Source organism: Mobula birostris, chromosome 18 (genome assembly GCF_030028105.1).
Source record: "Mobula birostris isolate sMobBir1 chromosome 18, sMobBir1.hap1, whole genome shotgun sequence".
Classification (NCBI taxonomy): domain Eukaryota; kingdom Metazoa; phylum Chordata; class Chondrichthyes; order Myliobatiformes; family Myliobatidae; genus Mobula; species Mobula birostris.
Window position 1 is genome coordinate 49,602,843 of NC_092387.1, and position 27,201 is coordinate 49,630,043.

Genomic DNA, 27,201 nt, shown 5'->3' on the forward strand with positions numbered 1-27,201 from the left:
TTGGAATTGGTGTTCGTGCTGTATGTCAGCTGTTCAGAGCAGTGAACTTCTGAGCTCTACTGTTTTCAACATGGCGCTAACCGCATGCTTGAGTTGGTCTCTTACTTACTTCTGCTGACCGTCTCCTTCCTTTGTTTGTATATGAGCAACAGAATCAAGGGGAGCGACAAGATGGTGATCACACATCCCATTGTGGCCAAGGCGATAGCTGTGTTGGCTATGGTGATAAGCAAAAGGCAAATGATTATTCAGTGTGTTTATGTACTACATCTGAGCTATCTGAACTGTATTGAACTGATTTACAGCATCATAGAATGAAGCAAACAAGAGATTTCCAGAACAACAGGAATTCTGCAGATGCTGGAAATTCAAGCAACACACATCAAAGTTGCTGGTGAACGCGGCAGGCCAGGCAGCATCTCTAGGAAGAGGTACAGTCGACGTTTCAGGCCGAGACCCTTCGTCAGGACTCACTGAAGGAAGAGCTAGTAAGAGATTTGAAAGTGGGAGGGGGAGGGATGGAGCCAAGAGCTGGACAGGTGATTGGCAAAGGGGATACGAGAGGATCATGGGACAGGAGGCCCAGGGAGAAAGACGGGGGGGGGGGGACCCAGAGGATGGGCAAGGGGTATAGTCAGAGGGACAGAGGGAGAAAAAGGAGAGAGAGAGAAAGAATGTGTGTATAAAAATAAATAACGGATGGGGTACGAGGGGGAGGTGGGGCATTAGCGGAAGTTAGAGAAGTCAATGTTCATGCCATCAGGTTGGAGGCTACCCAGACGGAATATAAGGTGTTGTTCCTCCAACCTGAGTGTGGCTTCATCTTTACAGTAGAGGAAGTCGTGGATAGACATCTCCAGTCCTGTTCACCGTTGTTTAATAAATATTTCTGCTTCAAATATCTATGGAATTTTATCTGAAAGATGCTAATATTTGCAATCACTTTAACAGAATCAGAACCATGTTTAATATTACTGGCACATGTAGTGAAATTTGTTAACTTGTAGCAACAGTACAATGCAATACATGATAAATATAGAAAAAACTGAATTGCAGTAAGCATATGTATATATTAAATAGTTAAATCAGTAGTGCAAATAAAAAATGTAGTGAGGTAGTGTTCATGGGTTCAATGTTCAATTTATGAACTGGATGGCAGAGGGAAAGAATTTATTCCTGAATCACTGAGTGTGTGCCTTCAGGCTTCTGTACCTCCTTCCTGATGTAACAATGAGAAGAGGGCATGTCCTGGGTGGTGGGGCTTATTAATGATGGGCACCGCCTTTCAGAGGCACCGCTCCTTGAAGATGCCTTGGATACTATGGAGGCTAGTACTCATAATGGTACTTCACCATGATGGTACCCATGATGGAATTCAGTGGACAATTCATATACCTTTCATAACACAACCCATGGTTCAGAGTAGGTAGACTAAAGAGGCTTCCTCTGACTTGCCTTTTTTTTGCACTACAATCTTTGTGCCATTTCTATTTATTATTACCACATACTTTGTCTATGTGAGCTTCAAACAAATCAGGAATTTCATTGCACTTTGGTGTACACTTGGTGGCCACTTTGTTAGATACACCTGAACACCTCGTTAATGCAAATATGTAATCAGCCAATCATGCGGCAGCAACTCAATAATAGCATGCAGGCATGGTCAACAGGTTCAGTTGTTGTTCAGACTAAACATCAGAATGTGGAAGAAATGTGATCTAAGTGACTTTGGCGCTGGAATGATAGTTGGTGCCAGATGGGGTGATTTGAGTATCTCAGAAACTGCTGATCTCCTGGGATTTTCACATGTAACAGTCTCTAGAGCTTATACCAAATGGTGTAAAAAACAAAAAAAAACATCCAGTGAATTACAGTCCTGTGGGTGAGAACGCCTTGCTAATAAGAGAGGTCAAAGGAGAATGGCCAGATTGGTTCAAGCTGACAGGAAGGCAACAGTACCATGCGTAACAACAGTGGTGTGCAGAAGGCACAAGAATGCAGAAGATTTTGAACCTTGAAGTGGATGGGCTACAGCAGCAAAAGACCATGAACATACATTCAGTAGCCACTTACCTATAAAGGGGCTACTGAATGTCTCTTTCACAGCACGACCCATTGTTCAGAATAGGTAGATTAAAGAGAGCTCCCACCGACTTGCCTTTTTTAGCACTACAATCTGTGCCACTTTGTATTGCACTCTATTTATTATTACCATATGCATTGTCTACGTGAGCTTCATGTAAATACGGGATTTCAGTCCACTCTGGTGTAGGTGACAATAAATCAAATCTAATCCTTTGGGCTGGATTTTGATCATGTGATAATTTGTCAACAGCAATTTAAACCCTGAGTGTGTAATGCAATTGTTACAGATACAGCGGTCATGATGTAGAAAGGATATAATTTGCTGTGTTGAATTACATAGTGAGAAGAGTGTGCACGTCATGTTTATTGACTTAATTGTCAGTTTTATCGAATTATTCCAAAGACAGAGTAATTTGTCCTCAATCGCTTGCATTAAATCCATGACCAAAGTCAAGGTTGAATTTATTGCCATATGCATAAGTACACGTATATGCAATTGTGATGGATAAACCTACTGGCAACAGCATCACAGCTGCAAAGTAATACAGTATTTGAAAATCTCTATCTGAGATCTCCCTGATTATTGATGTGCAAGTATTTAATCTAATTTAATTATAGATTCTTCAGGATGAATCAGGTTCCCCACTTGTGGTTGTTATTCCAACGAGAGGGTATAGGGTCAGAAGCTTGTCTAAGGGTGAAATGTTTGTAGGTGCTTTGGTTTGAACTGCAGCAGGTCACGTCAAGAGTTCTCGCTCTGTCTCAGAGACTTGAATCTATACTCTGCTTAAGCAGGGAAACATTAGAGCTTGGATGGAGATGTTTTAAACTAAGATGGGTCTAGTTACCAATGAAGAAAAACCGTGGCTGAAAAGTTAACGATCGATGCACACATACTAAAAATATATTTCTCACAGTTCTCTGCCCAGGAACAAGGTGGAAATCATTTTTAGAAGGAGGGAGATTACGTTGTATGGATAACGGGAAAGGATGGCATTTAGGAATTGAGTAGATTTGTCTTTGAAATAGCAAATATACACTCAATGGACTGAATGGCCTCATCTTTTGCAGAGATGTTCTACAGATCTTTCTGAATAAACTGATAGCAAGTTGAGTTGGTTGGGCAAGATTGAGGATCTAGGTTTCCTTGGCAGGTGTATTGGACTTCACCTTTGTTCGGGGGTGGTCTCATCAATGGACAACGGTGATGGTCCCCAGAAATGAAGATGCAATGCCAAGAGGTTTGCATGGAATAAGCCAAGCAACCATCTGCCTGAACTGTGGAGGAATGGAGTCACAATATGTGGTGTAGTCAGTGGTGTCAGAGATTTAGAGAGATCATGAAAATGAGTTGTCACAAATGCATGGAGAAATATCTTACCTTCTGAGTCAGATGTTCCAGTAGCATCTTCAAAAGTACACTTTTGATTGATGGCTTGAGTTCCATTTGCTGTAAAATGTGAAAATATTTGGTTTACACAGAGCAATACAGTTCAGGAACAGGCCCTTTGGATAACCTTGTCTGTGCTGAACACAATGCCACACTAAATTAAATCTCTTCTGCCTGCACAAGATACATATCCCTCTATTCCCTACATATTCATGCATGTATCTAAAAACCTCTTAAACACCACTATTGTATCTGCTTCCAAAACTACCCCTGGAAGCCTCTTCCAGACACATTCCACTCACTGTGTTAAAGAAATTGCCCAATGTATCTCCCTTAAACTCCTCCACCCCTTCTCATATTTGATCTTGATAAATATTCAGAAGACCATAAGATATAAGAGCAGAATTAAGCCGTTTTGGCCATCAAGTCTGCTCCATCATTAGACCATAGCTGATTTCAAGATAGCTAAACGCCTTTTCTAGTACACAAGTGTAAAGGAGACAAAATAATTGTTACTCTGGATCTGAAAGATGCAATTTCCAACTCCTCTGATTTAACAGCCAAGAGCCAGTGTAGCTTTCTGTGCAGCCTTGCTGCTGCCTTTGGGTTTATCATATACACTAGTTGCCTGCAGATTTCCTGTAAGAGTGACTTCAGGTGCAAATGAGGTGTTGCATGTTTCAACATTAATTCTGCAATTGGATTTTAAATATACCAGCTTTTGAACTTCATTGCGCTAACCACTATGCTACCATGGTGCCGAATCTCTTCCCGGTTGCTGCCACATTCACATGTACTGCAAGATATCTGAGACATAGGATTGTGTTTAATGAACCACGTGCACCAGGAGATATTTTAGTAAGGACCTGGCTAGACAAAAGATTTCCATTTCAATAACACCCGTATTTCAGCAAGTCCCAAAGCACTTTACTGGTAATGAAGAGGTTTTGAAATGGTCCATGTAGAAAATAGAGTGGCCAATTAGCATCAAGCAATCTCACCACAAACTGCATTATCATAAGGGACAAATGATCTTCTTTGGTGCTGTTCATTGAGTAATGAATATTGGGCAAGACTGTAAGGATAATCTCCACAAAATAGATCCATGGAGTATATTTAAACCCAAAGGCAGATGGGAACTATGGTAAAATATTAACATACAAATTAGGAACAGTAGTAGGCCAATCAGCTCCTTGATCCTTCCCTAGCATATAATAAGGTTGCAGCTGATCTGATTGCAATTACAACTCCAAGTCCCCATCTACTCACTGCAACCTTTCACACCCACCCTAGTTTATCAAGGATCTGTATAATTCACCTTAAATGCCTTGGAGTCATTTAAGTCCACCTGAACTGGCATGCATGGTTTTGGTCTAATGTCTCATCCGAAAGAAGGTATCGGCAGTAGTATAGCACTCCCGCATTACTCTCCTGGAGACTGAGTCAGTGCTTCTGTGCTCAAGTCTCTGCAGTGGGTCTTGAAACTGGAGCCTCCTATGTCGGAGGCATGAGAAACACACAGCTAACCTAGAAAGGCCATTGAATTTACAGTTCACCAAGAAATATTAATTGTACATCATTAAGGTACACGATTTTCCCCTCACCTATCTCAGGCCTGTGTTGTAACTCATTTAACAAAAATAGCCTCAATTGTTTTATGCCTCCTCTTTCTTTCCAAGTATTGATGGCTCTTTGTGTGAAGATCTATTTCCTGATGTCCATCAGGTCTCAACTGTTTATTTGGTTGAACTTTGACACCCGGGTTCATTGTTTCATATCTATATAGTGTCTGACATGGTTCCATAAGATCCAAACAATGTCTTCAGAATTTCACTCCTGAGCTCCAGTTATGCCGGCAGTGGAAGATTTGTGTTAAATAGGAATGGGCAAAACTACAACATGCCAGCTCTTCAGCAATAATGCCAGATTCTAGTTTGAGGAAGTATGCATGAACAAGCAATCAACCACTCTGCTATATTTTTCATGGTACCCAAATTAATACTTTGAATTACCTTTAGTCTTTGCTAATCTTCTAAGAATCTAGACTCGAGTGTTGCTTGCAACTCCTCCATGTGTCAATTAGATTAAAGTTCTAGTGGTTAAAAATATAAACCTTAAAAAAGTGCCTGCTGCAAGTGACACGGTTCTCAGGCCACATTCTTGAGGTACTCGCTTTATAACTTCTGCAGGTTATTCAATATTCATTGCTTTGTTTAACTCAATATTTAGTGTCTACGGATATCAGGAGAATGAAGTTGATAGGTAATATGTCCATCAGGAAATCTTGGCCAGTTAGCAAAGCTGATAATGGTGACTGATGTAGAGATTCTTCGGCACTAAGTCATGTCATACAGGTGGGAATGTTAATCTTTGTAAGGTCTGGCATATTAAATAAAAACTAGTGGAAGTCTTGCACTTTATTTACCTGAAATACTGGACCTATACTGAAATCTGAAGACTGAGTTTACCAGATGCATACTGCCAGTAACTGTGGAATAAAATCACTTGAAATTCAAACCAACAATGAAATAAATCTCGAATGAGCCACTATCAAGTTATTCAGAAATCCTAATAGCTTGGCATCTGTCTCATAAAGTGTTGTTTCTAGTATCATTCAGGTCCTATTTCCTTGCTCACGAAACTTAACAGGTTCTGATTCCCACTCATTCTTTCAGCTCAGCAGGATCCCATTTCCATGTCCCCTTTTAAACTTATCAGATTCACTGCCCAATTTATGATACTGTTGTGTAGTGGAGTCTCATAGAATCCAACAGTCCATAAAATACCCCAGGCTACCACCACCTGAGCATGCCAGATTGATGGCGTTGTACCCAGCTGAATGATTAGAGGAACGGGGGGGGGGGGGTGTGTTGGTGGGGAGGCTGAAGGATTCGGACTGTCTTGGGGTGAAAGGACTGTGTATGGGCATGGGGGTGGGTGGGGGTGGTAGGGGCTCTGTTTTGCTTTGTTGCTTGTGTTCTGCCAAGCATTGTGGTGCTAGAATGTGTGGTGACACTTGTGGGCTGTCCCCAGCACATCCATGTGTATGATGGTTGTTAACACTTTTCAATATACATGTGATGTTGTTATTGCTGTTCCTTTTCTTGCCTTGTGGTGCATCGGGCAACATTTTTTGCCATTTCCATAGCATTTGACTGTTTTTTTACGGGGCCGAGTTTCTAGCTCGACACTCAACCCAGCACAGGCGTGCAAGGAGCGGGCCAGATTCAAACTCGGGACCATTCGCCTCGAGGTCAGGTGCTGATGCTACTATACCACCAGCTGGCTATTATACATGTGATACATAAACTCTAATCTAGAATCTTGAAACTTAAATGGCTGAGTGATTTCCTCCCTGTTCCTCTGATCCTGTGTGGTTATTTTCCCTACGTTTTTGATATTGTTTCCCTTGAAATCCATCAGTCCAACATGAGCATCTGTGCCTCAGTCTGGAATTTCTAAACCTCTCCAACCCTCTCTCTTGAAACACCATCACCTTATCCATGTTTATGCTCATTTGTTCTAAATAGAGGCATATACCAAATTTTGTTTGATAAACCTCATACTTTGCCGGTGACTGTGTATCAAGTGAAACATTACTGTACGCAGATGCCGAGAAACTGCTTTCTGAGGAGACCTACCACGTATAACCTTGAGCTCCATGGTCCCATGTACAGTTAACTCGATCCTTGGGTGTAGCTTGCTTTCTGGCGATCTGTGCAGTTCATGCACAACGCAGCAGTAAGTTCCCTGGTCCTCTGGTACCAATCTAGTCAGGGTGACCCAGAAGGTTCCCCTATGATCAGAATTCACGTAGACTCCATGTCCTTTATAATGAGTATGGTGGTCTTTGAAAGAAGTGTTACGGATATGAGCCTTCTCCGCGCATGTGTTATTCTTGCTGTGGCTGAAGTACCATAATTTGGCCAAGAAGTCATGCCTGTCCCTGAGATGTCCAGAGAGGCTGCATTTGAAGGTGACATTAAGTCCTTCTGGACACGTATACACTGTGTGATCACCTGATACCTTCAGCTCCATGGCCAGATCTGCAGAAAGTAAAAGCAAAGAAGTGTAAAGATGTGCAATCTTGAGGTACATTTCACATCAAGAGGTCACAGGAAACTTTACCTTTAGTGAACCTTGAAAATTTAGATCAACTAAGATAAGTGCAACTGGAGCATTCTACTTGCTCTTGAGGACAACACTAGTATGTTGGTTGTCCTAGAAACAGTCTTTCATGGATTTGATTCCATAGACTCTTGATTCATCCATGAGGATATCCCAAGGAGTTTTATAACCTATTGTAAAAGTACTTGTAGTATGTATTCAGTGCAGTGTTATAGGCAACGCCACCAATTCTGCAAGAATGTAAAAATAACATTATGTGAGGTAGTGTGATCTACAAGTACTGAGATATTGTTTATTTCCTCTGTATTTGAACTTAATTGTCATGTAAATTTTTATCCACTCTCCCCTCTTGCCCCCCATACCTTATTCTCCCAGGCTTTGGCTTGATGTGTCACCCAGCACCTCTCACAGTGTGGATTCCTTCACAAGGTTTCACTGATGGTTGTTGAGCTCACAAGTTTCTGGAGCAGGACTTGAACCCACGATGTTCTGACTCAGAGATTGCAACAGCGCAATCCTGACTGCTAACACAGTGCAGTACCCTCATTATTACCCATGTTGATATTAGCATGCATTTTGTGAGGTGGGCTCCTGAAAAGGAGGCCATATTTTGCATGTGGTGATCAAATAGAAATTAAGTTATTGGGCTGGCAGTCCAAAAGCCAAGATTAATGGTCTCTTGATGTGTTAAAATCCCACCAGCATGGCTGGGGAATTTGAATTCACTTAATAACTTTGGAATAAAAGGTAATATTAATGGCCATGATTTTGAAGAGTCTAAGATGGTACTAGAAAGTGGCAACTCTTTGTGTGCAGTTCTAAATCATCAAATATACCCATTGTGGACTACTACAGCTGAAATCCAGTTTTTTATTGGAATTGCAAAGTCAGTCACACTTAATTATAATTTTTAGACACAAGTTGGTTTTCTCAAGTTGTTTTGGTGATCACATAACCAAGTGGAGGGGGGTTGTTCACGTCCTCCAGTACTTTTATAGACCAGTGGATTAGCTATGCCAGATATTCTGCTGCCAGGACACATCTGTGTCCAAGTCATAATTGTTTTATTAAGTACAAGTAGAATTGATTAACTGTTTATGTGCTTTTACATTCACAATGGCGCATAGAAGAAATGACTAACAGTCCTTGTCTGCCATTCCATGTCTCGTCTCCTGGGATACTTCCCTAAAAGCCCTTCCCCCCAACAAATCTGGTGTGATAGATTCAAAACTTCTTGTTTACAAATATAACCATGGTACTAAAAAGAAGCTGTGATATTTTCAGAAGATGATTTAAATGTTGCAAGAGGCATGTTCTGTGCAATGAGGTATCTGAAACTCAAAATAGTAAAACAAAGATACGAAGATAGCATGTTTTGTCCTAGAATGGGGTGACAGTAACCAAAGCCATCTGGCCCTTTGTGCCTGCACTAGTCCTTTGGTTATGTCTCCAGTTAATTCTTTTGCCAGTCTTTTACCATTGCCCTGCATTTCATTTCCCTTTTCAACTATTTATCCAATTCCCCATTGAATGAGACTATTGTATCTATCTACAGCTCCCATTCAGGCAGCACATACCAAACTTTACTGTGCAAAAAATAATTTACTGCACACAACAGACCATTCAGCCCATTCGATCTATGCTATGTTACCCAGATCTTATTTTTCTAATCTCTTGAATCTAACTGCACTGAAACAGTAACTTGAGATCATCAACAAAATAATTGAATTGCGTGTAGCTGAAAGGGTGCTTTCATTTCCTCATCGCTTTGTGAAATACACCCTGAAATGCAGTTAACAGGTGCCTTGTTTGCCTCTGCTCTGCTTCGCCAGCAGTTCACTTCTACCTTTAAAAATATCTTCATACTTTTGGTCAAATCTCGTCCATCTGAGTAGAAACCAGCATAACCACAGGAAGAGGGGTGGTCCTCACACTGTCTACTAATAGTTAGCCCATGGATGATGATTAATGTTTGCATCTCTCTTGAACCTGTTGTCTTATGAACAGCAAATCATAAACACAAGAGTTTGTTCAGATGCTGCAAATCCAGGATAACACGCACACACAAAATGCTGGAGGAACTCAGCGGGTCAGACAGCTTCAGTACTGATGAAGATCCTGGTGCACTTCATCAATCCTGATGAAGGGTCTCGGCCTGACATGCTGACTCTTTATTCCTCTCCATAGATGCTGCTTGACCTGCTGAGTTTCTCTAGCATTTTGTGTCTAATGAGCGGTTGCCCAGAGCAGTGAAACAGTGCACCCCCATGTCGCACTTCATAATAGAAAAGAGCTCAAGCATACTTCTGCATCAGACAGGAAAGAATCTTGTTATTGACTTTCTCAAGATACAATCCAGCCAATAATGCTTTACTGTTTCTGGGGTGCAGGAGGTACTCAGTTTTAACTCTTTTAATGAATATAGGGCAGAATGATTCTTTAGCACATTGGTTGTTTGTCCACCTTTATGTGTAGCTTTTAACTGATGCTGTTGCATTTCTTTGTATCTCCTGTGAATGCCTGCAAGAACATTAATCTTGGGATACTACATAATGACATATACATATTTTGATAATAAATTTGCTTTGAACTTTGAACTCACCACAATCTGTTCCCACATGATTTTCCCATGTAGTTCCTGACTGAGGCTGCCCACAGCCTTTGAACAAAAGGAGATGCAACCATAGTTGTGCAGTTGGATATTACTATGCTATATTAATAAATATTAGGATAACAGCTGGATGCATTAGCCTAAAATTTCCTTTCCAGAATGCTGCAAACAATACTGCCATGTTTGTTTAACCTAGGGTAGAGCAAACTTGTGCTGATTTTGGAGTCTGTTAACACCTAGCTGGAAATTTGACAACTTTCTGGCAGAATTTCTTGAAGGCAAGCAAGATTCTTCTATCGTAGAGGACCCAGAAATAATGCAACGCTCACTGATTTCCTTTGTCCTGAACTACAACTGTCCAGACCTGAGCAGCAACTCTGCACCTTTCACAGAACTATCAGATTTTTCAAATATTATTTTCCCTGACGCATTGTGCAGGCCATACCCTCTTCTTGCTACCACCATCAGATAGGAAGCAAAGAAGTCACGGGTGTCATCGCAGAACAATGTGTGGTTAAGTGCCTTGCTCAAGGACACAACACGCTGCCTCAGCTGAGGTTCGAACTAGCAACCTTCAGATCACTAGACCGACGCCTTAACCACTTGGTTAACGCTGATCCCACACTACCAAGTTCGAAACAGTTACTACCCTACAACACTTGACAAGAACCACAGATGATCTAATCATGTCTCATAGGGGTGGCATGGCAGCTTAGAGGATAACGTAACACTATCACAGTGTCAGTGGCCCCAGTTCAGTTCCACCACTGTCCTGTAAGGAGCTGGTACATTCTTTCCTTGACTGTGTAGGTTTCCTGCGTGCTCTGGTTTCATCCCACATTCCAAAGATGTAAGTGTTAGTAGATTAATTGGTCACACAGACATAATTGAATGTTGTAGGCTCATTGGGCCAGAAGGGCACGTTACCCTGCTCGAGATTCAAGATTGTTTAATGTCATTTCCAGTACACAAGTGTAAAGGAGAACGAAATAATTGTTATACCAGTTCTGATGCAATATATAAAAACCACACTAAGATAAAGAGCACAATCATTTGAAAAACAAATAAATATAAATATAGAATATAACTTATATACATAGATTGATTATATATACATGAAATGACTCCAGGACATAATGTGATTGACAGGAAGTGATGAAGTAATGGTGGTGGAAGGTGTGGTGGGGTGGGGTGGGTTAGTGGGTGGAGATGTTGATCAGCCTTACTGATTATGAAAAGTATCTCTAAATAAAAATAAAAACACATCCCCTGAAAGTAATGTCCTCCACCACACTGTATGGCTCTCTCAGAGCATCCCCTCCCCCCTCGCAGTCGCTCTGCCTTCCCTCCTCTCGTCATTGCAGCATCCATTCAGCAAGCCGCAGTTCCAGTGCAAAACTATGGGGAGGTCGCTTCTATTGTACGCCCCTAGAAGGGCTGCCTCTACAAAGCTGTGCTGGCACCTGTGTGCTTTTGCAGCTAACCGCAGCCACCACATACTCACCGCGCCAGTATATGTGGATACTAGATCAGCCACTACAGCCACCCAAGGACGCACCAATGGACAACCCCTTAGGAGAACATCACACTCAGCTCAAGTGATTGCACAACTTAGATTTTGCAGTTGTTGACTCTGGTGGCACATGTAAAATCTTCATAATGCTGAAACACAACAGGACCACACTGCGTAAGAAGTGCAATGAAGATTACCATCTCAATGTTGTTTGTAAATCAGCATTAAGATGACACACATCACTATTGTAGTCCCAGTTAAAGGAGGAAAAGGCGGAGTTTCTAGGATGGATTCTTATCCATGTTAAACATCATGGAATAACACAGTAAAGTGTTGTCTATAAGTTAATACTTCACTTCTTAAGGTCATTTAGCACACAACATTGACAAAATAGTGAGTTTAGTGGAAATCCCTGTTATCCTGTCCTAATACACAGTCTCCTCATGATTCCATCTGGCTAATGCCCCTGTTTTTGGCAACATTCATTCGATTTGACTGCTTTGTAGTGACAGGACAATTTATGCATTTTGCATCCAACACAGTTCATATGTTCACTCCTCACCTCAGACTTGTGGTCACATAATCCAGGCTGTCACTTGTACGCAGCACTGCACTAGGAGAGGTGTCAACTTTCAGCCAGGCTATTTAACTGAAAGTCTCATCTCTCCCTTGTGATAGTCTCGAGACGCTATTATCCTATAACCTCATTGCCACCATTTCTGCCTCACACTTTCTGACATAAACAGAACTTCCTTTTTGAAAATAGTAAAATCCAAATATCTGATCATTAGGTTGAAAAGGGCTAGTTGTGTGATAAATGACTGCCTTGCTTCCTCGTGTAATGATAGCAGCTATACCTTGCATTTATTTATCAGATGCAAATGCTAGGTTGCGGGGGGGGGGGGGGGTGGTTGGAGAGGTTCCCTGAAGATTCAAGATTCGATATTGTTTAATGTAATCTTCAATACTAAAGTGTAAAGGAGAGCAAAATAATTGCTACTCCGGATCTGATGCAGTACAAAACACAATATGATAAGGAACACAATAATTAAAAAGCACAACATATATATAAATACATAAGATACTTTATATACATAGATTGCATGTCCATAGAGTGACAGTAGGCACAGGAGTGTCTGTACATAAGGTGACTGACAGGAAGTGATAAAGTAGTGGTGGTGGGTGATGTGGAGTGGTGAGTTAGTGGGTGGGGGTGTTGATCAGCCATTCTATTTGGGGAAAGTAACGGTTTTTGAGTCTGATCATCCTGGTGTGGATGCTACATAGCCTCCTTTCTGATGGGAGTAGGACCAAGAGTCTATGAGCAGAGTGGGTGAGATCCTTCACGATGTTACTGGTCCTTTTCCAGCACCTTTCTGTATAAATGTACTTCATAGCAAGTAGACTAGTGCTGGTGATGCATTGGGCAGTTTTGACTACTCTCTGTAGAGACTTCCTGTCCTCTACAGTGCAGTTTCCATGCTATGCAGTGATGTAGTATGTTAGGATGCTCTCTACTGCACATCTGTAGAAGGGTGTGAGTATCGATGTGCATAGTCCAGCTCTCAGAAAGCAGAGGCATTGGTGAGCTTTCCTGTTTGTGTAGGATAGTTCTGGGACCGTGCAAGGTTGTGCAAGATGTACACTCCCAGGATTTTGAAACTGCTCACAGTTTCCACTGCTGTGCTGCCAACATAAAGATGAGCATGACATGCAAGCCGATGGTTCCTTCAGGGGAAAAATGTTAAATGGTCGTAAGGCTCTATAAAAGGCAAAGTACCCCAGAAGCTGTAAATCTGAAATAAAACAGAAAATGCTGAAGATGTACAACAGTTCAGGCAGCATCTCTAGAGAGAGAAATAATGTTTTGGGTAAATGATCCTATAATTCATTTTAGCTAAAATGTGCTTACTTCATTGAATGGTGATATTGCTTCAAACCACTCAATGAAAAATTGTCAACCTGTAAAAGTAAGCCTGCTTCTATCTCCATGGATGCTGTCTGACCTGCTGACCAACTCCAGTTCTCTCTGCCTTTAGCTCCAAAGTGGTGCATCTGTTATTAATTGCCTTTTTTTTACATCAACCATCCTGATTTTGTTTCTGATAAAATATGTGTGTGCCAGGATGAACTAAACTTCAAACTCCTGAAGCTAGTGAGCTGCTGCTCCAGCTAGAGAAGCAAGGAAACAGGTGGTCAGTATCAGATTGGAGCTAGGGCTGCACTTCATTTACTGTGATTCATTGTCTTGACTAAAGCCAGCCCTAGGCTCCCCTGGAACATACAGCTTTGGATTGTGACATCCTTTCCTGTAAGCTTTTAAACTATGTCCCCATACACTGCATAAACCATTAGACTCTGATCCTAAATTTTCCTTCTCTTTCTTTCTGCCTAAAACAGATATTGCTGGCATTGTCACAGATGGGAGGTACTTGAATAAGGAGCTCAGTATTGTCATTCAAAAAGCAAGATATTTCACATGCTGGAAATTTAAAAAAGCAGAAAATGTAGGTCAGGCAGCATCAATGGAGAGAGAAATAAGAGTTAATGACCTTTCATTAGAAGGCTCTTGAAAAGTCATTGACTAAAACCCTTTTTAGCATTTTCTCTCATCTACATTGCAAGACATGAAGTGGTTAAATATGGTTAAGATTATTCATCATCGTTATCTACTGTGTCTGTGACGTGGGCAACTGTGGTCTCCTTAACCATGGTTGTTCATGTCAAATTTTTCTACAGAATTGGATTGCCATTGCCTTCTTCTGGGCAATGACTTTACAAGACAGGTGACCCCAGCCATTTTCAATAATACTCTTCAGAGATTGCCTGGCGTCAATGGTCGCATAACTAATACTTGTGCATCCACCACCTGCTCCCATGGCTTCACATGACCCTGATCAGGGTGGGAGGGGTTCTAAGCAGATACTGTATCTTGCCCAAAGGTAATCTGCTGGCTAGCACCTTACACCTCCTTTGGTAGAGACGTCTCCTCATCCCACCACCCATAAGCTTTTTAAGAAAGTTAAAATATTGATTTTAACATCAGGACATGAACTTGAGTCTAGTACTTTGTTAAACAGGTAAGTTGATATTACTCACTTGATTTCTGATGACTCAGTTAAAATATAACTACAGTGGATTCCAGTTAATTGGGCCACTGGTTAGTTGGGGCTGCTGTTTATTTGGGACAACCCTTAAAGAACAAAAATAAATTTAAAAAACTGCCAGGATTCCCTTCGTTTATTTGGGATACCATGCCACTTAAGTGGTGCTGGAGACTTGCCAAACAGGTTCCAACTAGTGCCAGCATCGGTGGCCATTAGATGCTATACTGTGCTTGGTGGCAAATAAGTAGTAAGATAACCTAGAATTATTTTGCTCACTGTGGTTTCAAGCACTCAGACTTGAAGATGCCAGAAATGGCCAAGCGTGAGAAGGAAGTGGCTTCACTACTTCAACAAGTTAGGAACTACGAAGAATTTGAAGGTATCAACAGTCACCTTAAATGTTAACTTTGGTCATCACCCTGGCACTCAGCTCTCACCTGTGGCTCCAAGTAGCTGTTTGCATGCAACAGAGGCCACACCCCAGTACGCCACTTCAATGGGTGGGGAAAACCAGGTGATGGTAGCTGGCAGGTCTCATACTCTGTTGAAATGGGGATATGCCTGTCCTAGCATGCAAAGTCATCTCCAGTGGACTAGGCAGATGAGATCTACAGTGACATCTAATGGCCAAGAATTTGGGTCTGTATACAATGCTTCGTAGAGAGCAAAGAGCATGAAAAGGCACAGAAGAAGTCATGGTCATCCATTGCAACCAGGGAGGACCCCTGTTTTTAATGTCTACTCTTACCACTGGACCTCAACTTCCGAGGTCGAAGAGTGGAACTGCCCTAGTGTAATGGCTTTTCCACTTTAAAAACTCTCCCACCCAGGTTTCCTGTCATCGTCTGATAAAACAGACAGCTACCGGTAATATCAGTTGTGTTCTAATTTGTTCTGTATTTTGTTACTCAATTAAGCGACAGTTTGTCTTTTTTTATACCTTTTTAACTATTTTCACAAAACTTTGGCTAATTGGGGCAGCCGCTTAATTGGGCTAAAATGTAGTGGTCCCGATGTGTCCCAATTAACTGGAATCCACCATAATTAATATTCTTCCCCATTTATATTAAACAAGCTAAGGGCACCTTTAAAGAAACTGGCACATGAATGTCATTCAGCCATGTCCATTCCCAACATTTCCTTTGAGATTCGTATAAACAGCTGCCTGCTGTGCAGTCTATTGCAGGACATCCATTAAACAGAAATGAGATGTTACGGCCAGCTATTTTGTTTTGGCAGCACTGACAAAGGGAAGAACGTTGGCAGCTCTAGTTGTTTTTCAAAGCAGCTGGGAAGAGTTTTTGGAGATATTTCCTGATTTGCCTTAGGACAGGGACATTTGGAAGATGAGTCAGCCATTCAGGCACCAGCCTCTGCTATCCAGTCAAGTCACAGCTCATCTCTGTCAACACTTCCCACACTATCTCCATATCCTTTAAAAAATGCCCATGAAATGTTCTCTGATCTCTTGCATCAAAGCAACAATTGATTCTCAACATCTGCTGGAGCTCTGCATTTTCACTTTGTGCCTAAAAGTGCATTCTCTCTATCAGTCTTTACCAGCTGGTTCAGTGGAGCCACTAACCTATTTAGTGGGAGGGGAGAACTGAAAGGGAATGTGTGTGCTAAGGTGGAAGGCAGAAGAAAGTGAGTCGTTAAAGAGATGGTGCAAGATAACAAAGAATAGTGATGGGACAAGGAAGAAAAGTTGACCTTGGAGAAATGTAAATGGAAGTAACAGAATCATTTGAAACTGGCAGAAGAGTATTCTGTAGATACTGGAAACCTGTAATCTGAGGAAAGGTTGAGCAAGCTACGTCTTTTCTCTTTGGAGCAAAGGTAGATGAGAGGTGATAGAAGTGCATAAGATGATAAGAGGGATAGATAGACCATAAGACAAAGGAGCAGAATTAGGCCATTCAGCCCATTGAGATTGATCTGCCATTCCATCATGGCTGATTTATTGTCCCTCTCAACCCCATTCTCCTGCTTTCTCCCATAACTTCTGACACCCTGACCCATCAAGAAACTATCAGTCCTGATGAAGGGTCTCGGCCTGAAACGTCAACTGTACCTCTTCCTAGAGATGCTGCCTGGCCTGCTGCATTCACCAGCAAATTTGATGTGTATTGCTTGAATTTCCAGCATCTGCAGAATTCCTCATGTAAACTATCAGCGTCTGCTTTAAGTACACACAATGGCCTGGCCTCCACAGCTGTCTGTGACGATGAATTCCACTCATTCACTACCCACTGGCTAAAGAAATTCCAAACAGATGTGTCTCAGAATAGAATGGACAGCCAGTGCCCTTTCCCCAGAGTGGCAATGGCTAATACAAGAGGATATTCTTGTAAGGTGAGTGGAAGAACGTATAGGAGGATGTCAGAAGTAGGTTTTCTACACAGAGAGTGGTAAGTGCATGAAACACACTGCCAGAGGTGGTGATAGAGGCAGATACACCAGGGACTTTTAAGAGACTCTTAGATAGGCAAATGGATGAAAGAAAAATGGAGGACTATGGGGGAAGGAAGGGCTAGATTGAATTTAAAGGCTATAGAGTCGGCACAACATCGTGGGTTGAAGGGCCTGTTGTGTGCTGCATTGTATATGAAATGAAAATGAAAATGCTGGAAATACTCATGATCTAAATTTGCTAAACTTCAAACCAGGCAGGTGTAATGCCTCTTTGTAAAGCGAACATGCTGTTCCTCCAGTCTACGTTAACCTTCATTGCTACAGTGTTAGTGGGACCCAGGACAGAGATTGGGTGTGCGAGGGAGTTGAAAGGATTATGCAAAACATTCACCAACTTTTAATTTGCTCTCCCCAAAGTGCAAGGGACTATTTTTAGTATGATGTATGAAATACCATAACACAAAGTACCCAGGACATCTTCGGGGAGCGGTATCTCAGAAATGCAGCTTCCATTATTAAGGACCTCCAGCACCCAGGGCATGCACTTTTCTCACTGTTACCATCAGGTAGGAGGTACAGAAGCTTGAAGGCACACACTCAGCGATTCACGAACAGCTTCTTCCCCTCTGCCATCTGATTCCCAAGTGGACATTGAACCCTTGGACACTAGTTTATTTTTTTTAATATATAATATTTCTGCTTTTTGCACGATTTTTAACCTATTCAATATACATATACTGAATAAGATTTACTTATTATTATTATTTATTTGTTCTATATTATGTATTGCATTGAACTGCTGCTACTAAATTAACAAATTTCACGTCACATGATAATAAACCCGATTCTGATTCTGACATCTCTTGTTCATCCAGAATTCTAAAATTTTTCTAAAGATTAGATTTATTTGTCACATGGATATCGAAACATTGAAATCTAAAGTGAAATGCATCATTTTGCATCAGTGACCAACACAGTCCAAAGATGTGCCGGGGGCAGCCTACTAGTATCACCATGCTTCCAGCATCAACATATCAACTCCAGGACTTAATAACCTTAACTTACGTGTCTTTGGAACGTGGGAGTAAAATGGAGCTGCTGGAGGAAGCCCTATAGTCGTGGGGAGAATATACAAACTCCTTGAGGACAGCAAAGAGATTTGCACCCCAATCTTATACCTGTTGTTGTTAGGCATTATCCTAACCACTAAACTACCATGCTGCCTTTATGCAACAAGCAAACTTTTAATGTAAATAAGCTCAAGCAGCAAATTTCATTTCAAGGGTTATCCAAAATCAGTGGGAAGAGATATTTTTAGTTTATTTATGTTCAGGGCAGTACAGTTATGATCTGATTAGCAACAACATTGTCATTGAATATTTGCCCCTTCGTGCGACACTGAAGTTTATTTGATTTGGTTTGGTTTTCCTAAGGTTTACAATAATAGTTTGGCCTTAAAATACAGAATTCCAGTATAGAATATTGCTATTTTAAAGGGTAATGAGATGACATATAATTTGGCAATCTCTTTAAAGGTTTATGCTTAGAAAATTCTGTACTTGTGTGATATGGCACATTTGAACTATTCTCATGCAACAGAAACAGAAAACAGTGCAAATATTAATGAGGTCAGGCAACCATCAAAGGAGAACAGAATTAACATTTAAGGTTAAAACATCATTTTTTCCAAGTTGTTGAGTCTGTTTTATCTTTGCTACCTAACAGCTGCTACCTAACCTCCTGAGCATTTTCAGTTTTTATTTCAGATTTCCAGCATCTTCAGTATTTTGATTTTGAAGATGTGAATCTACTTTCATTCTTTTCGGTAAATGAATAATCTGGGGCAGGATGCAGAGGTCACAGTCAGTGAAGGGGTGGGGAGGTGGATGATGATTCAATTTTGTTTCCTATCTGCATTTGAGTATCATGTTACCTAAAGTGCTGATGCAGTGCTTGAAACCAAAATTTTCTGTAGTAATTCTTATTGAACATTATGAGATCGTTGTCTAGATAATAATATGCCAAAGGTATTACAATGCATTTGCTCATGTCACAAGGACAGATAGTAGATCAGCCCCAATTGCTGGATAAAGTTTCCACACCCACACAACAGCATCAAATTTTGACTAATTTAACATTGAACAGTACTGGCTGTGGACTATTATAATTTAAATAGGTAGGTTGGGAATTTTTGGTCTAAAGTTGTGATCTGGTGGGTGTGCACAGAACCATGATTTACACTTCTGATGAGACCTTTTAGAATGTCAGCTGTAAAATATAAAGCCATCTGGTTATACCACAAGATTTTACAACGTATGGACTAACTTTCAAGAACTTCATAATTTATGTTCTCTGTATTATTTATTTATTATATTTGCACGGCTTATCTCCTTTTGCCTATTGATTATCTATCAGTTGTTCTGTTTTGTTTTTCATTGATTCTATTGTATTTCTCTTTTCTACTGTGAATGCCTGCAGAAGAATGAACCTCAAGGTAGTATGTGATGACATATACAGTCCATACTTTGGTAATAAATTTACTTTGAATATTGAAGCCGTGAGCCACAAGTTGCCTCCAGAAGACAACTCTGCACCATTGGCTATCTAACCTTACTCAAACAAAATGGGGTGGCATGGTACTCTGGTGGTAAGCACATTGATTTTCACCGATCGGGGTTCAATTCCTCCTGCTACCTGCAAAGAGCTTGTACGCTCTCCCTGTGACTGTGTGGTGTTCCTCCAGGCACTCTGGTTTCCTCCCACATTCCCAGTATGTATGGTAAGGGTTATTAAGTTGTGGGCATGCTATATTGGCACTGGAAGCATAGAGTGACACTTAAGTAATCTTTTGCTGATTTCATTTCACGCAAACAATGTTTTTCACTTTTTGTTTCAATGTGCAAGTGACAAATAAAGCTGATATTTACCCCTTAATATTGAAGTGATGCTGTTAATTTAAAGTTAAATGGACTCAGATGAATAGCAACTATGCTGCTAATAATGCCAGATCCAATGGTGTGAAATGGCCACACTTACCTACAAATCTGGTCATTTCACAACTTAATGTCCAATGCCGACCTGTAGGTGCTTAAAACACACCTCTGATTTACAGAGCTGATGCACAAAGACAAATGGCCAGCAAGATAGAAATATTTCACCATGAAGATGAATTGTTGCTATTAAAAATTTAAGTAGGTGTGTTTGAGTACCATTATTGATACAAACGTAGATATGGGAGAAGGTTCAGGAGCTTGAAGACTCATATGGCCAGATTTGGGAACAGCTTCTTTCCAACTGTGATAAGACTGCTGAACGGATCCTGACCCAGATCTGAGCCGTACCCTCCAAATATCCGGACCTGCCTCTCGGTTTTATTGCACTACCTTACTTCCCATTTTTCTTTTTTCTATTTATGATTTATTATTTAAAATTTTAATACAGTATTTACTAATTTTAATATTTTTAATATTTAGTATTTGTAATCCAGGGAGTGTGAAGCACAGAATCAAATATCGCTGTGATGATTGTACGTTCTAGTACAAATTGCTTGGCAACAATGAAGTATAAAGTATATACCTGGCTTGAAGTCAGTACATCATGGATTCATTAGATTGATTCCTTGGAAGAGAAAATTATCTCGTAATTTTTTTTTTTGTGTGAGCACTGGTGGTTAGGAGATTTCATTGAGAGATACAAGGATCTGCAAGGGGTTGATAGGGTAGATGTTAAGAGGCCATGTATTCAGGCCAGAGAAGCAAGGCATAAACTTGGGATAAAAGGACTGTTATGAAGAAGAAATTGCTTTATAAAAACAGTTGTAAACCTTTGGCATTTTCTGGCCCAGTGCTCCTTTATTGTGTATGTTCAAGGTGTGAGACGAATAAAACTTTGGAGTGAAAGGAAATCAAGGAATATTGGTTAGAAATAGAAAATGGACGAGTTAGTTTGAGGGTGAGGTACAACTTTATTGAAAATGGCATAGGTTTGAAGTACCAAAAGGCCATTTCCTCTTCTTTCATTTTTCTTTGTGCCTGAGCACTCAGTTCTCTCAAACACCCAGAAGCTGATCTCTCTACTATGGGACTTCAGCACATTGGTGCATCTTCTATGAGATGCAACAACTGGAAAGAGGGTAGGTTGCATAACTGCAGAAAAAATCAAGAGAGAGGGAATGAAGCTGATGGGATTTGTTCTGCTGGGCACCAGCATGGACCCAATGGCCAAAAAACCTCCTGTGTTACTATAAGTAAATGAACTTCCATTAACAGAGTGACATTAACTTATAAAATTACCCCAGTACGCTCTACAGAATGCTATCAGATATATATCCCTGTGTAGAGATACAGGCTGTGCCCATGTAATGAATAGATTTGCTTTTTACAGATGTCTATTTTGTCTGCAAGTTGCCAAGTACACAAAAATCGCTGGATATGGTAACTCTACCACCAGAGTGTTGTAATAAGTGGTATGAAAAATACATAAAACTGGCAAGAAAGAACAATTACTAAAAGTGGAGAGAGGGAGGGGAAGTTCTGTCATACATGGCAATAAACATATACGTACCTTGGATTTTTGAAGTCAATATTATGGGAGCTTATTCGTATGTATGGGTGTCTGTAAGTCAGGCATTCAATACCTTAGGAAGACCTGTGTTAGGGCAGGTGGCCATGGAAGAACATTTTAAACAGGAGAAAGACTGAGAATTGTTTTTTGAAAAATTCCAGACAGGAGGCAATGAAAGACTTGCTAAGTTAAAGGAGCTTTGAAAGTTGGGTATCAGGTTGTACGCTGATGATGCAACGATCCTGATACTACTGCATCCTTTCGATCACAATGATACTTTCTCAATGTGAAACTTTCGATGTTTTAGATTGTTTTGCTGTTAACATTCGGGGCTCATCAGCTGTGGTTGGCAACTCATCTAGGAGAAGGAAAACTCTGATCTCAAACCTCTGCTGCCTTGTGGTTATACCCATTCATGGGGAAGGCTTTGGGAGTAAACCCCAAGGGAAAAACCCGGAGCTGGAGTCCCTAAGGCAGTCCTACATTGAGTTCAATGTTGATTGGCAACTCCTGCGACACTACTGGTACCAAACTGTATCGGTCTCTGACGTTCCTTTGGGTTCATCAGTTGCATAGAGAGGGGGAGCTTGCTACTTGGGCAACAGCTTGCTCACCATATCGTACTGCCCAGGCTTGTATATCTAGACAGCTAGGACACCATATACATAGTCAACTCTGAACAACAGAGGTCTCAGACTCAGACTACTAACATTCTGACCTTATTTCCTTTGAATTAATTTTCTGTATTTCAGTTAATGGAAAGGGTTTCAAAACACTGGGGCTCTCAGTGCACAACCTTTGGCCGTTAAAAGCTTGTTTCCCAAAATGTTAGGTAAAGCCCAAAAGCATTGGAGGTATTCATCGAATTGGGCAGCATCTGTGGAAGGGAGAGGCATCGTTAATATTGCATCCTGCTGACGTGTCTGGTTTGTCAAGTGTTTCCATCATCGTTTCTTGTTATTGAAAATGTACGGAACATGCTGTTTTCTGCTTTTTATATTTTCCAAAACATCCTTTATCCAAAGTTTATAACTCTGACCATTTCTGAGTATGCAGCAGAATCAAAGCATTTGAAATAGTCCTTTAAAATATGAGAGGTTTGTGTCTCAAAACCACAATTTGCATCTGTTCAGTATCGGTCTTTGTGTCTCACTCATTGAGTTCAACATATGCTCAAAGGCTAACCTTAATCTGCTCCTCTGAATATTTCCCACTTGTTGATATGACCATTTATTATCAGTTTAACACTGCTTCATTGAGAGCTGCTGTACCACACAGTGCCCTGCCTTCACGTGGTAGAGTGTACATCATTGAAAAGGGTCTATTACAATGCACAAGGAATCCTTTTTAGCCTCGTTTCAGTTCATTTGCTACTAAAACCCTTATCCATGCCTTTGTTAAGCCTATTCTTGGCTCTTCCATTGCTGCTTCATTCTTAATTTTCACCAGCCTATCCAAAGCTTTGTGGAGTCTGTGTCCAAACTCGCTCCAAGTTCTGGAGACACAAGAAATTGCAGATACTGGAATCTGGAGCAACACAAAGTAGAGGAGGAACTCAATGAGTCTGGCAGCATCTACAGAGAGAAATGAGTGGTCAGCATTTCAGGTTGCTGTTGACACAAATGAAGGATCTTGACCAGAAATATCAAATGTCCATTTACCTTCATTGAGTTCCTTCAGCGTTTTGTGTGCCACTGCAAGTTCTGTTCACCCATCATCACAGTGATCTACGTTGCCTTTTGCCCGAACAGTGCCATAGCCTTGAAATTTTCACTTTTTTTTTCACTTAACTCTCTTTATTTATTTAGTTTTGGAGACTTGCAGTCCTCCAAGAACTCCCTTGTATGATTCTCATTTCTATTGTCCCACCACCAGGAACCATGCCTTCGACTTCCTTGCCACTAAATTCTGGAATTACTTCCCTTAATTGTGCATTAAGTCCTTTTAGTCATTCATCGAGTTTTTGCTCATCTGGCCTATTGTTGCATATAACACTTCTGTGAGGCATTCTATTGCATTGTAGCTACAAAATAAATCGGAATGGTTGTTGTTTTCTGGGACCAGACAAACTTGAATAAGTGGGGTCCATTTTAAGCTGTTTGTTGAAAAGCAAAAATAAAGAACCATTTCCATTGGACAGGTGAGGGACTTGTATGGTTTTAAAATGCTTAGCAGCTTGGTATGGAAACTACACTCCACATGACCACGAGAAACTACAGACAGTTCTGGACACAGCTCAGCTCATCACAGGAGCCAGCCTCCCCTCTATGGATTGTTTATACTTCTCACTGCCTCAGTAAAGCAGCCAGCATCGTCAAAGGTGCCATGCACCCGGAACATTCTCTCTTTGCCCCTCTCCCATCAGCAAGTAGATATAAAAGCCTGAAAGCACATACTACTAGGCTCAAAGACAGCTTCTATCCCACCTCTACAGCGGATCTCTTGTACGATAAGATAGACTCTCAGTCTTACAATCCAACTCATTATATTTCTGCAACTTACCTTTTTAGCTATTACACTTTATTCTGCATTGTTATTGTTTTAACTTGAAATGTGGCAAACGTAAACTAATATCAATGCCAATATACAATTCATGTCCCCACTCCATTATATAGCACTGCAGCTCCTTAAACATAACGTAGAATCGTAGAGATTAGTAGTGTGATCACTCGAATCGAATATGATGTCCTCCTAAGGAGTTGTCTCCAGGTAGATTCCCTTAATTGAGTACGCCTTTGTGTGAGTTTATCTAATGTGGGAAAACTGACGAAGGGGCAACTCACATATGGTCCTTGACAGATCAGGGTCAGGGGTCGGGGTCAGGGACATGGAGTGCAAGGTGACTGTGGATCCTTCACTGCTGCAGCTTTCACTGTCATTGTGATGTGTCATTTCTTCCGCCAGATTGACCGTTGACATCTTGATTGGATCATTCTTTGTCTGGAACCTCTCTCTTGGTCTTACTGCCATGGGTGACCATACCGGGAGTTCAGTATAAGATGGCTAACTCCAGAAGTTATCTCCCTCAGGATCTCAGGAATTTACGGGCCTCCCCACCACAAGGTGATGGTCCTCAAAGGAGGACAGAGATTACATCACAGGAGAGTCCATTTGCCATTACACCTATTACAACCAAAGAGCTGTCCACACTCATTTTAAGTCTCAGCTTTCGATCCCTAAACCGCCAGGTTTGGAGATACTAACTGTCCCTCGGTTTTGTTAACCACAAGGGTGTTTTCTGCCTCAGGCAAACTTTCCAGCCTCGTTCACTTGTTGGGTGAAAATGTTTTTCCTCAGTTCTCTTCACCTATCTTTGTAAAGCTGTTAAGCTTCACCAGTTACATATATCTACGAAACTTAAAGCATGAAGCTTAAGCATTAATCTCTCTTTCCAGAAAAGAATAAATTATAGAAACATACAAAATCTACAGCACATTACAGGCCCTTCGGCCCACAAAGCTGTGCCGAAGATGTCCTTACCTTAGAAATTACCTTGAATTACCCATAGCCCTATACCTGTCCAGGAGTCTCTTAAAAGACCCTATCATATCCACCTCTACCGTGTTGCCGGCAGCCCACTCTACACACTCACCACTCTCTGCGCAAAAAACTTACCCCTGACATCTCCTCTGTACCTACTTCCAAACACCTTAAAACTGTGCCCTCTCGTGCTAGCTATTTCAGCCCTGGGAAAAAGTTTCTGACTATCCACATGATCAATACCTCTCATCATCTTATACACCTCTATCAGGTCACCTCTCATCCTCTGTCGCTCCAAGGAGAAAAGGCCAAATTCACTCAACGTATTCTCATAAGGCATGCTCCCCAATCCAGGCAACATCCTTGTAAATCTCCTCTGCACCCTTTCTATGGTTTCCACATCCTTCCTCAGAACTGAGCACCATACTCCAAGTGGGGTCTGATCAGGGTCCTATTTTTTTTTTAATGCATTTCTACAGTGGAACTACAGAGAAAAAAACCCAACAAAATGGAGATTTATACAGTGCAAAACAAACAAATCCAATATGTAATTCATAACAATAAGAAAAGCACCCAAAAGAGAATTATGTAAAATTAGTATCCACCCCAACCTCCCACTGAAAAAAAAACCCAGGCCAACCATTTCTGCATATAAAAGAAAAAAAATAAGCGCATTCAACCCCAGAGAACTATAAATATATATAGGAAAAAAGAAAGTATAATGCCGGCTACTAAAAGTATTATGTAATTCACAACAAAAAACTGCATAAGTTACCAAAAAAAAGCTGAAAATAAGGGATTGTAGCATACAAAAAAAGGATAAACTTACCCTAAAGAAGAATTATGAAAATAATCAAGAAAAGGTCCCCATACCTTATGAAACTTTATATCTGAATTAAGGAGTGAATAATTAATCTTTTCAAGGTCTAAACAGGCCATAATATCACTCAGCCATTGAGCGTGAGTGGGTGGGGCAGCATCTTTCCACCTAAGAAGAACCAACCGTCTAGCCGAGAGAGGCAAAAGATACTGTTCGACATTTAGTCGGACTCAAGTGCATATTAACTTCACCCAGGGTGCCAAAAAGAGCAACCAGAGGGTTAGGTTCTAAATGGCAATTAAGAATATGAGATAGGGTTGAAAAAACTTCTCTCCAGAATTTCTGTAGACTAGGACAGGCCCAGTATTATGAATAAGGGAAGTCTCAGCCCCTTTACTCTTATCACAGACAGGACTAATGTCAGGTTAAAACCGCCATAATTTAGTTTTAGACATTAAACCTTAAACTGCTAAAGGCAGTGGTGAACACATAGAGAGGTTGAGTTGACTGACTTAAGAATTGAATCCCAAACCCCATCAGATAAGCTGACCAGAGTCCTATATAGCTGCAACATTACCTCTCGGCTCCTAAACTCAATCCCACGATTGATGAAGGCCAATGCACCATATGCCTTCTTAACCACAAAGTCAACCTGTGTAGCAGCTTTGAGTGTCCAATGGACTTGGACCCCAAGGTCCCTCTGATCCTTCACACTGCCAAGAGTCTTAGCATTAATACTATGTTCTGCCATCATATTCGACCTACCAAAATGAACCACTTCACATTTATCTGGGTTGAACTCCATCCACCATTTCTCATCCTAGTTTTGCATCCTACCAATGATTCGCTGTAACCTCTGACAGCTCTCCCAACTATCCACAACATCCCCAACCTTTGTGTCATCAGCAAATTTACTAATCCATCCCTCCACTTTCTTATCCAGGTCATTTATACAAATCACTAAGAGTAGGGGTCCCAGAACAGATCCCTGAGGCACACCACTGGTCACCGACTTCCATGCAGAGTATAACCCGTCTACAACCACTCTGCCTTCTGTGGGCAAGCCAGTTCTGGATCCACAAAGGAATG

At 41.0% G+C, this 27,201-nt stretch overlaps 2 protein-coding genes across 11 annotated transcripts in view; one reads left to right on the forward strand and one right to left on the reverse strand.

Moving 5' to 3' along the window:
* The window catches only part of cdh23 (cadherin-related 23), a 1,156,658-nt gene that overhangs the window by 949,342 nt on the left and 180,115 nt on the right, over window positions 1–27,201 (forward strand). The window lies entirely within an intron of this gene.
* The window catches only part of vsir (V-set immunoregulatory receptor), a 126,540-nt gene that overhangs the window by 19,183 nt on the left and 80,156 nt on the right, over window positions 1–27,201 (reverse strand). For all 3 annotated transcript variants that reach the window (XM_072282621.1, XM_072282619.1, XM_072282620.1), the window contains exons 2-4: window positions 7,117–7,521; window positions 3,467–3,535; window positions 110–217 (exon numbers count right to left, since the gene is read on the reverse strand). In XM_072282621.1, coding sequence (XP_072138722.1) covers window positions 110–217; window positions 3,467–3,535; window positions 7,117–7,513 — 574 coding nt within the window. In that variant the 5' untranslated portion in view covers window positions 7,514–7,521. The remainder of the gene's footprint in view (window positions 1–109; window positions 218–3,466; window positions 3,536–7,116; window positions 7,522–27,201) is intronic.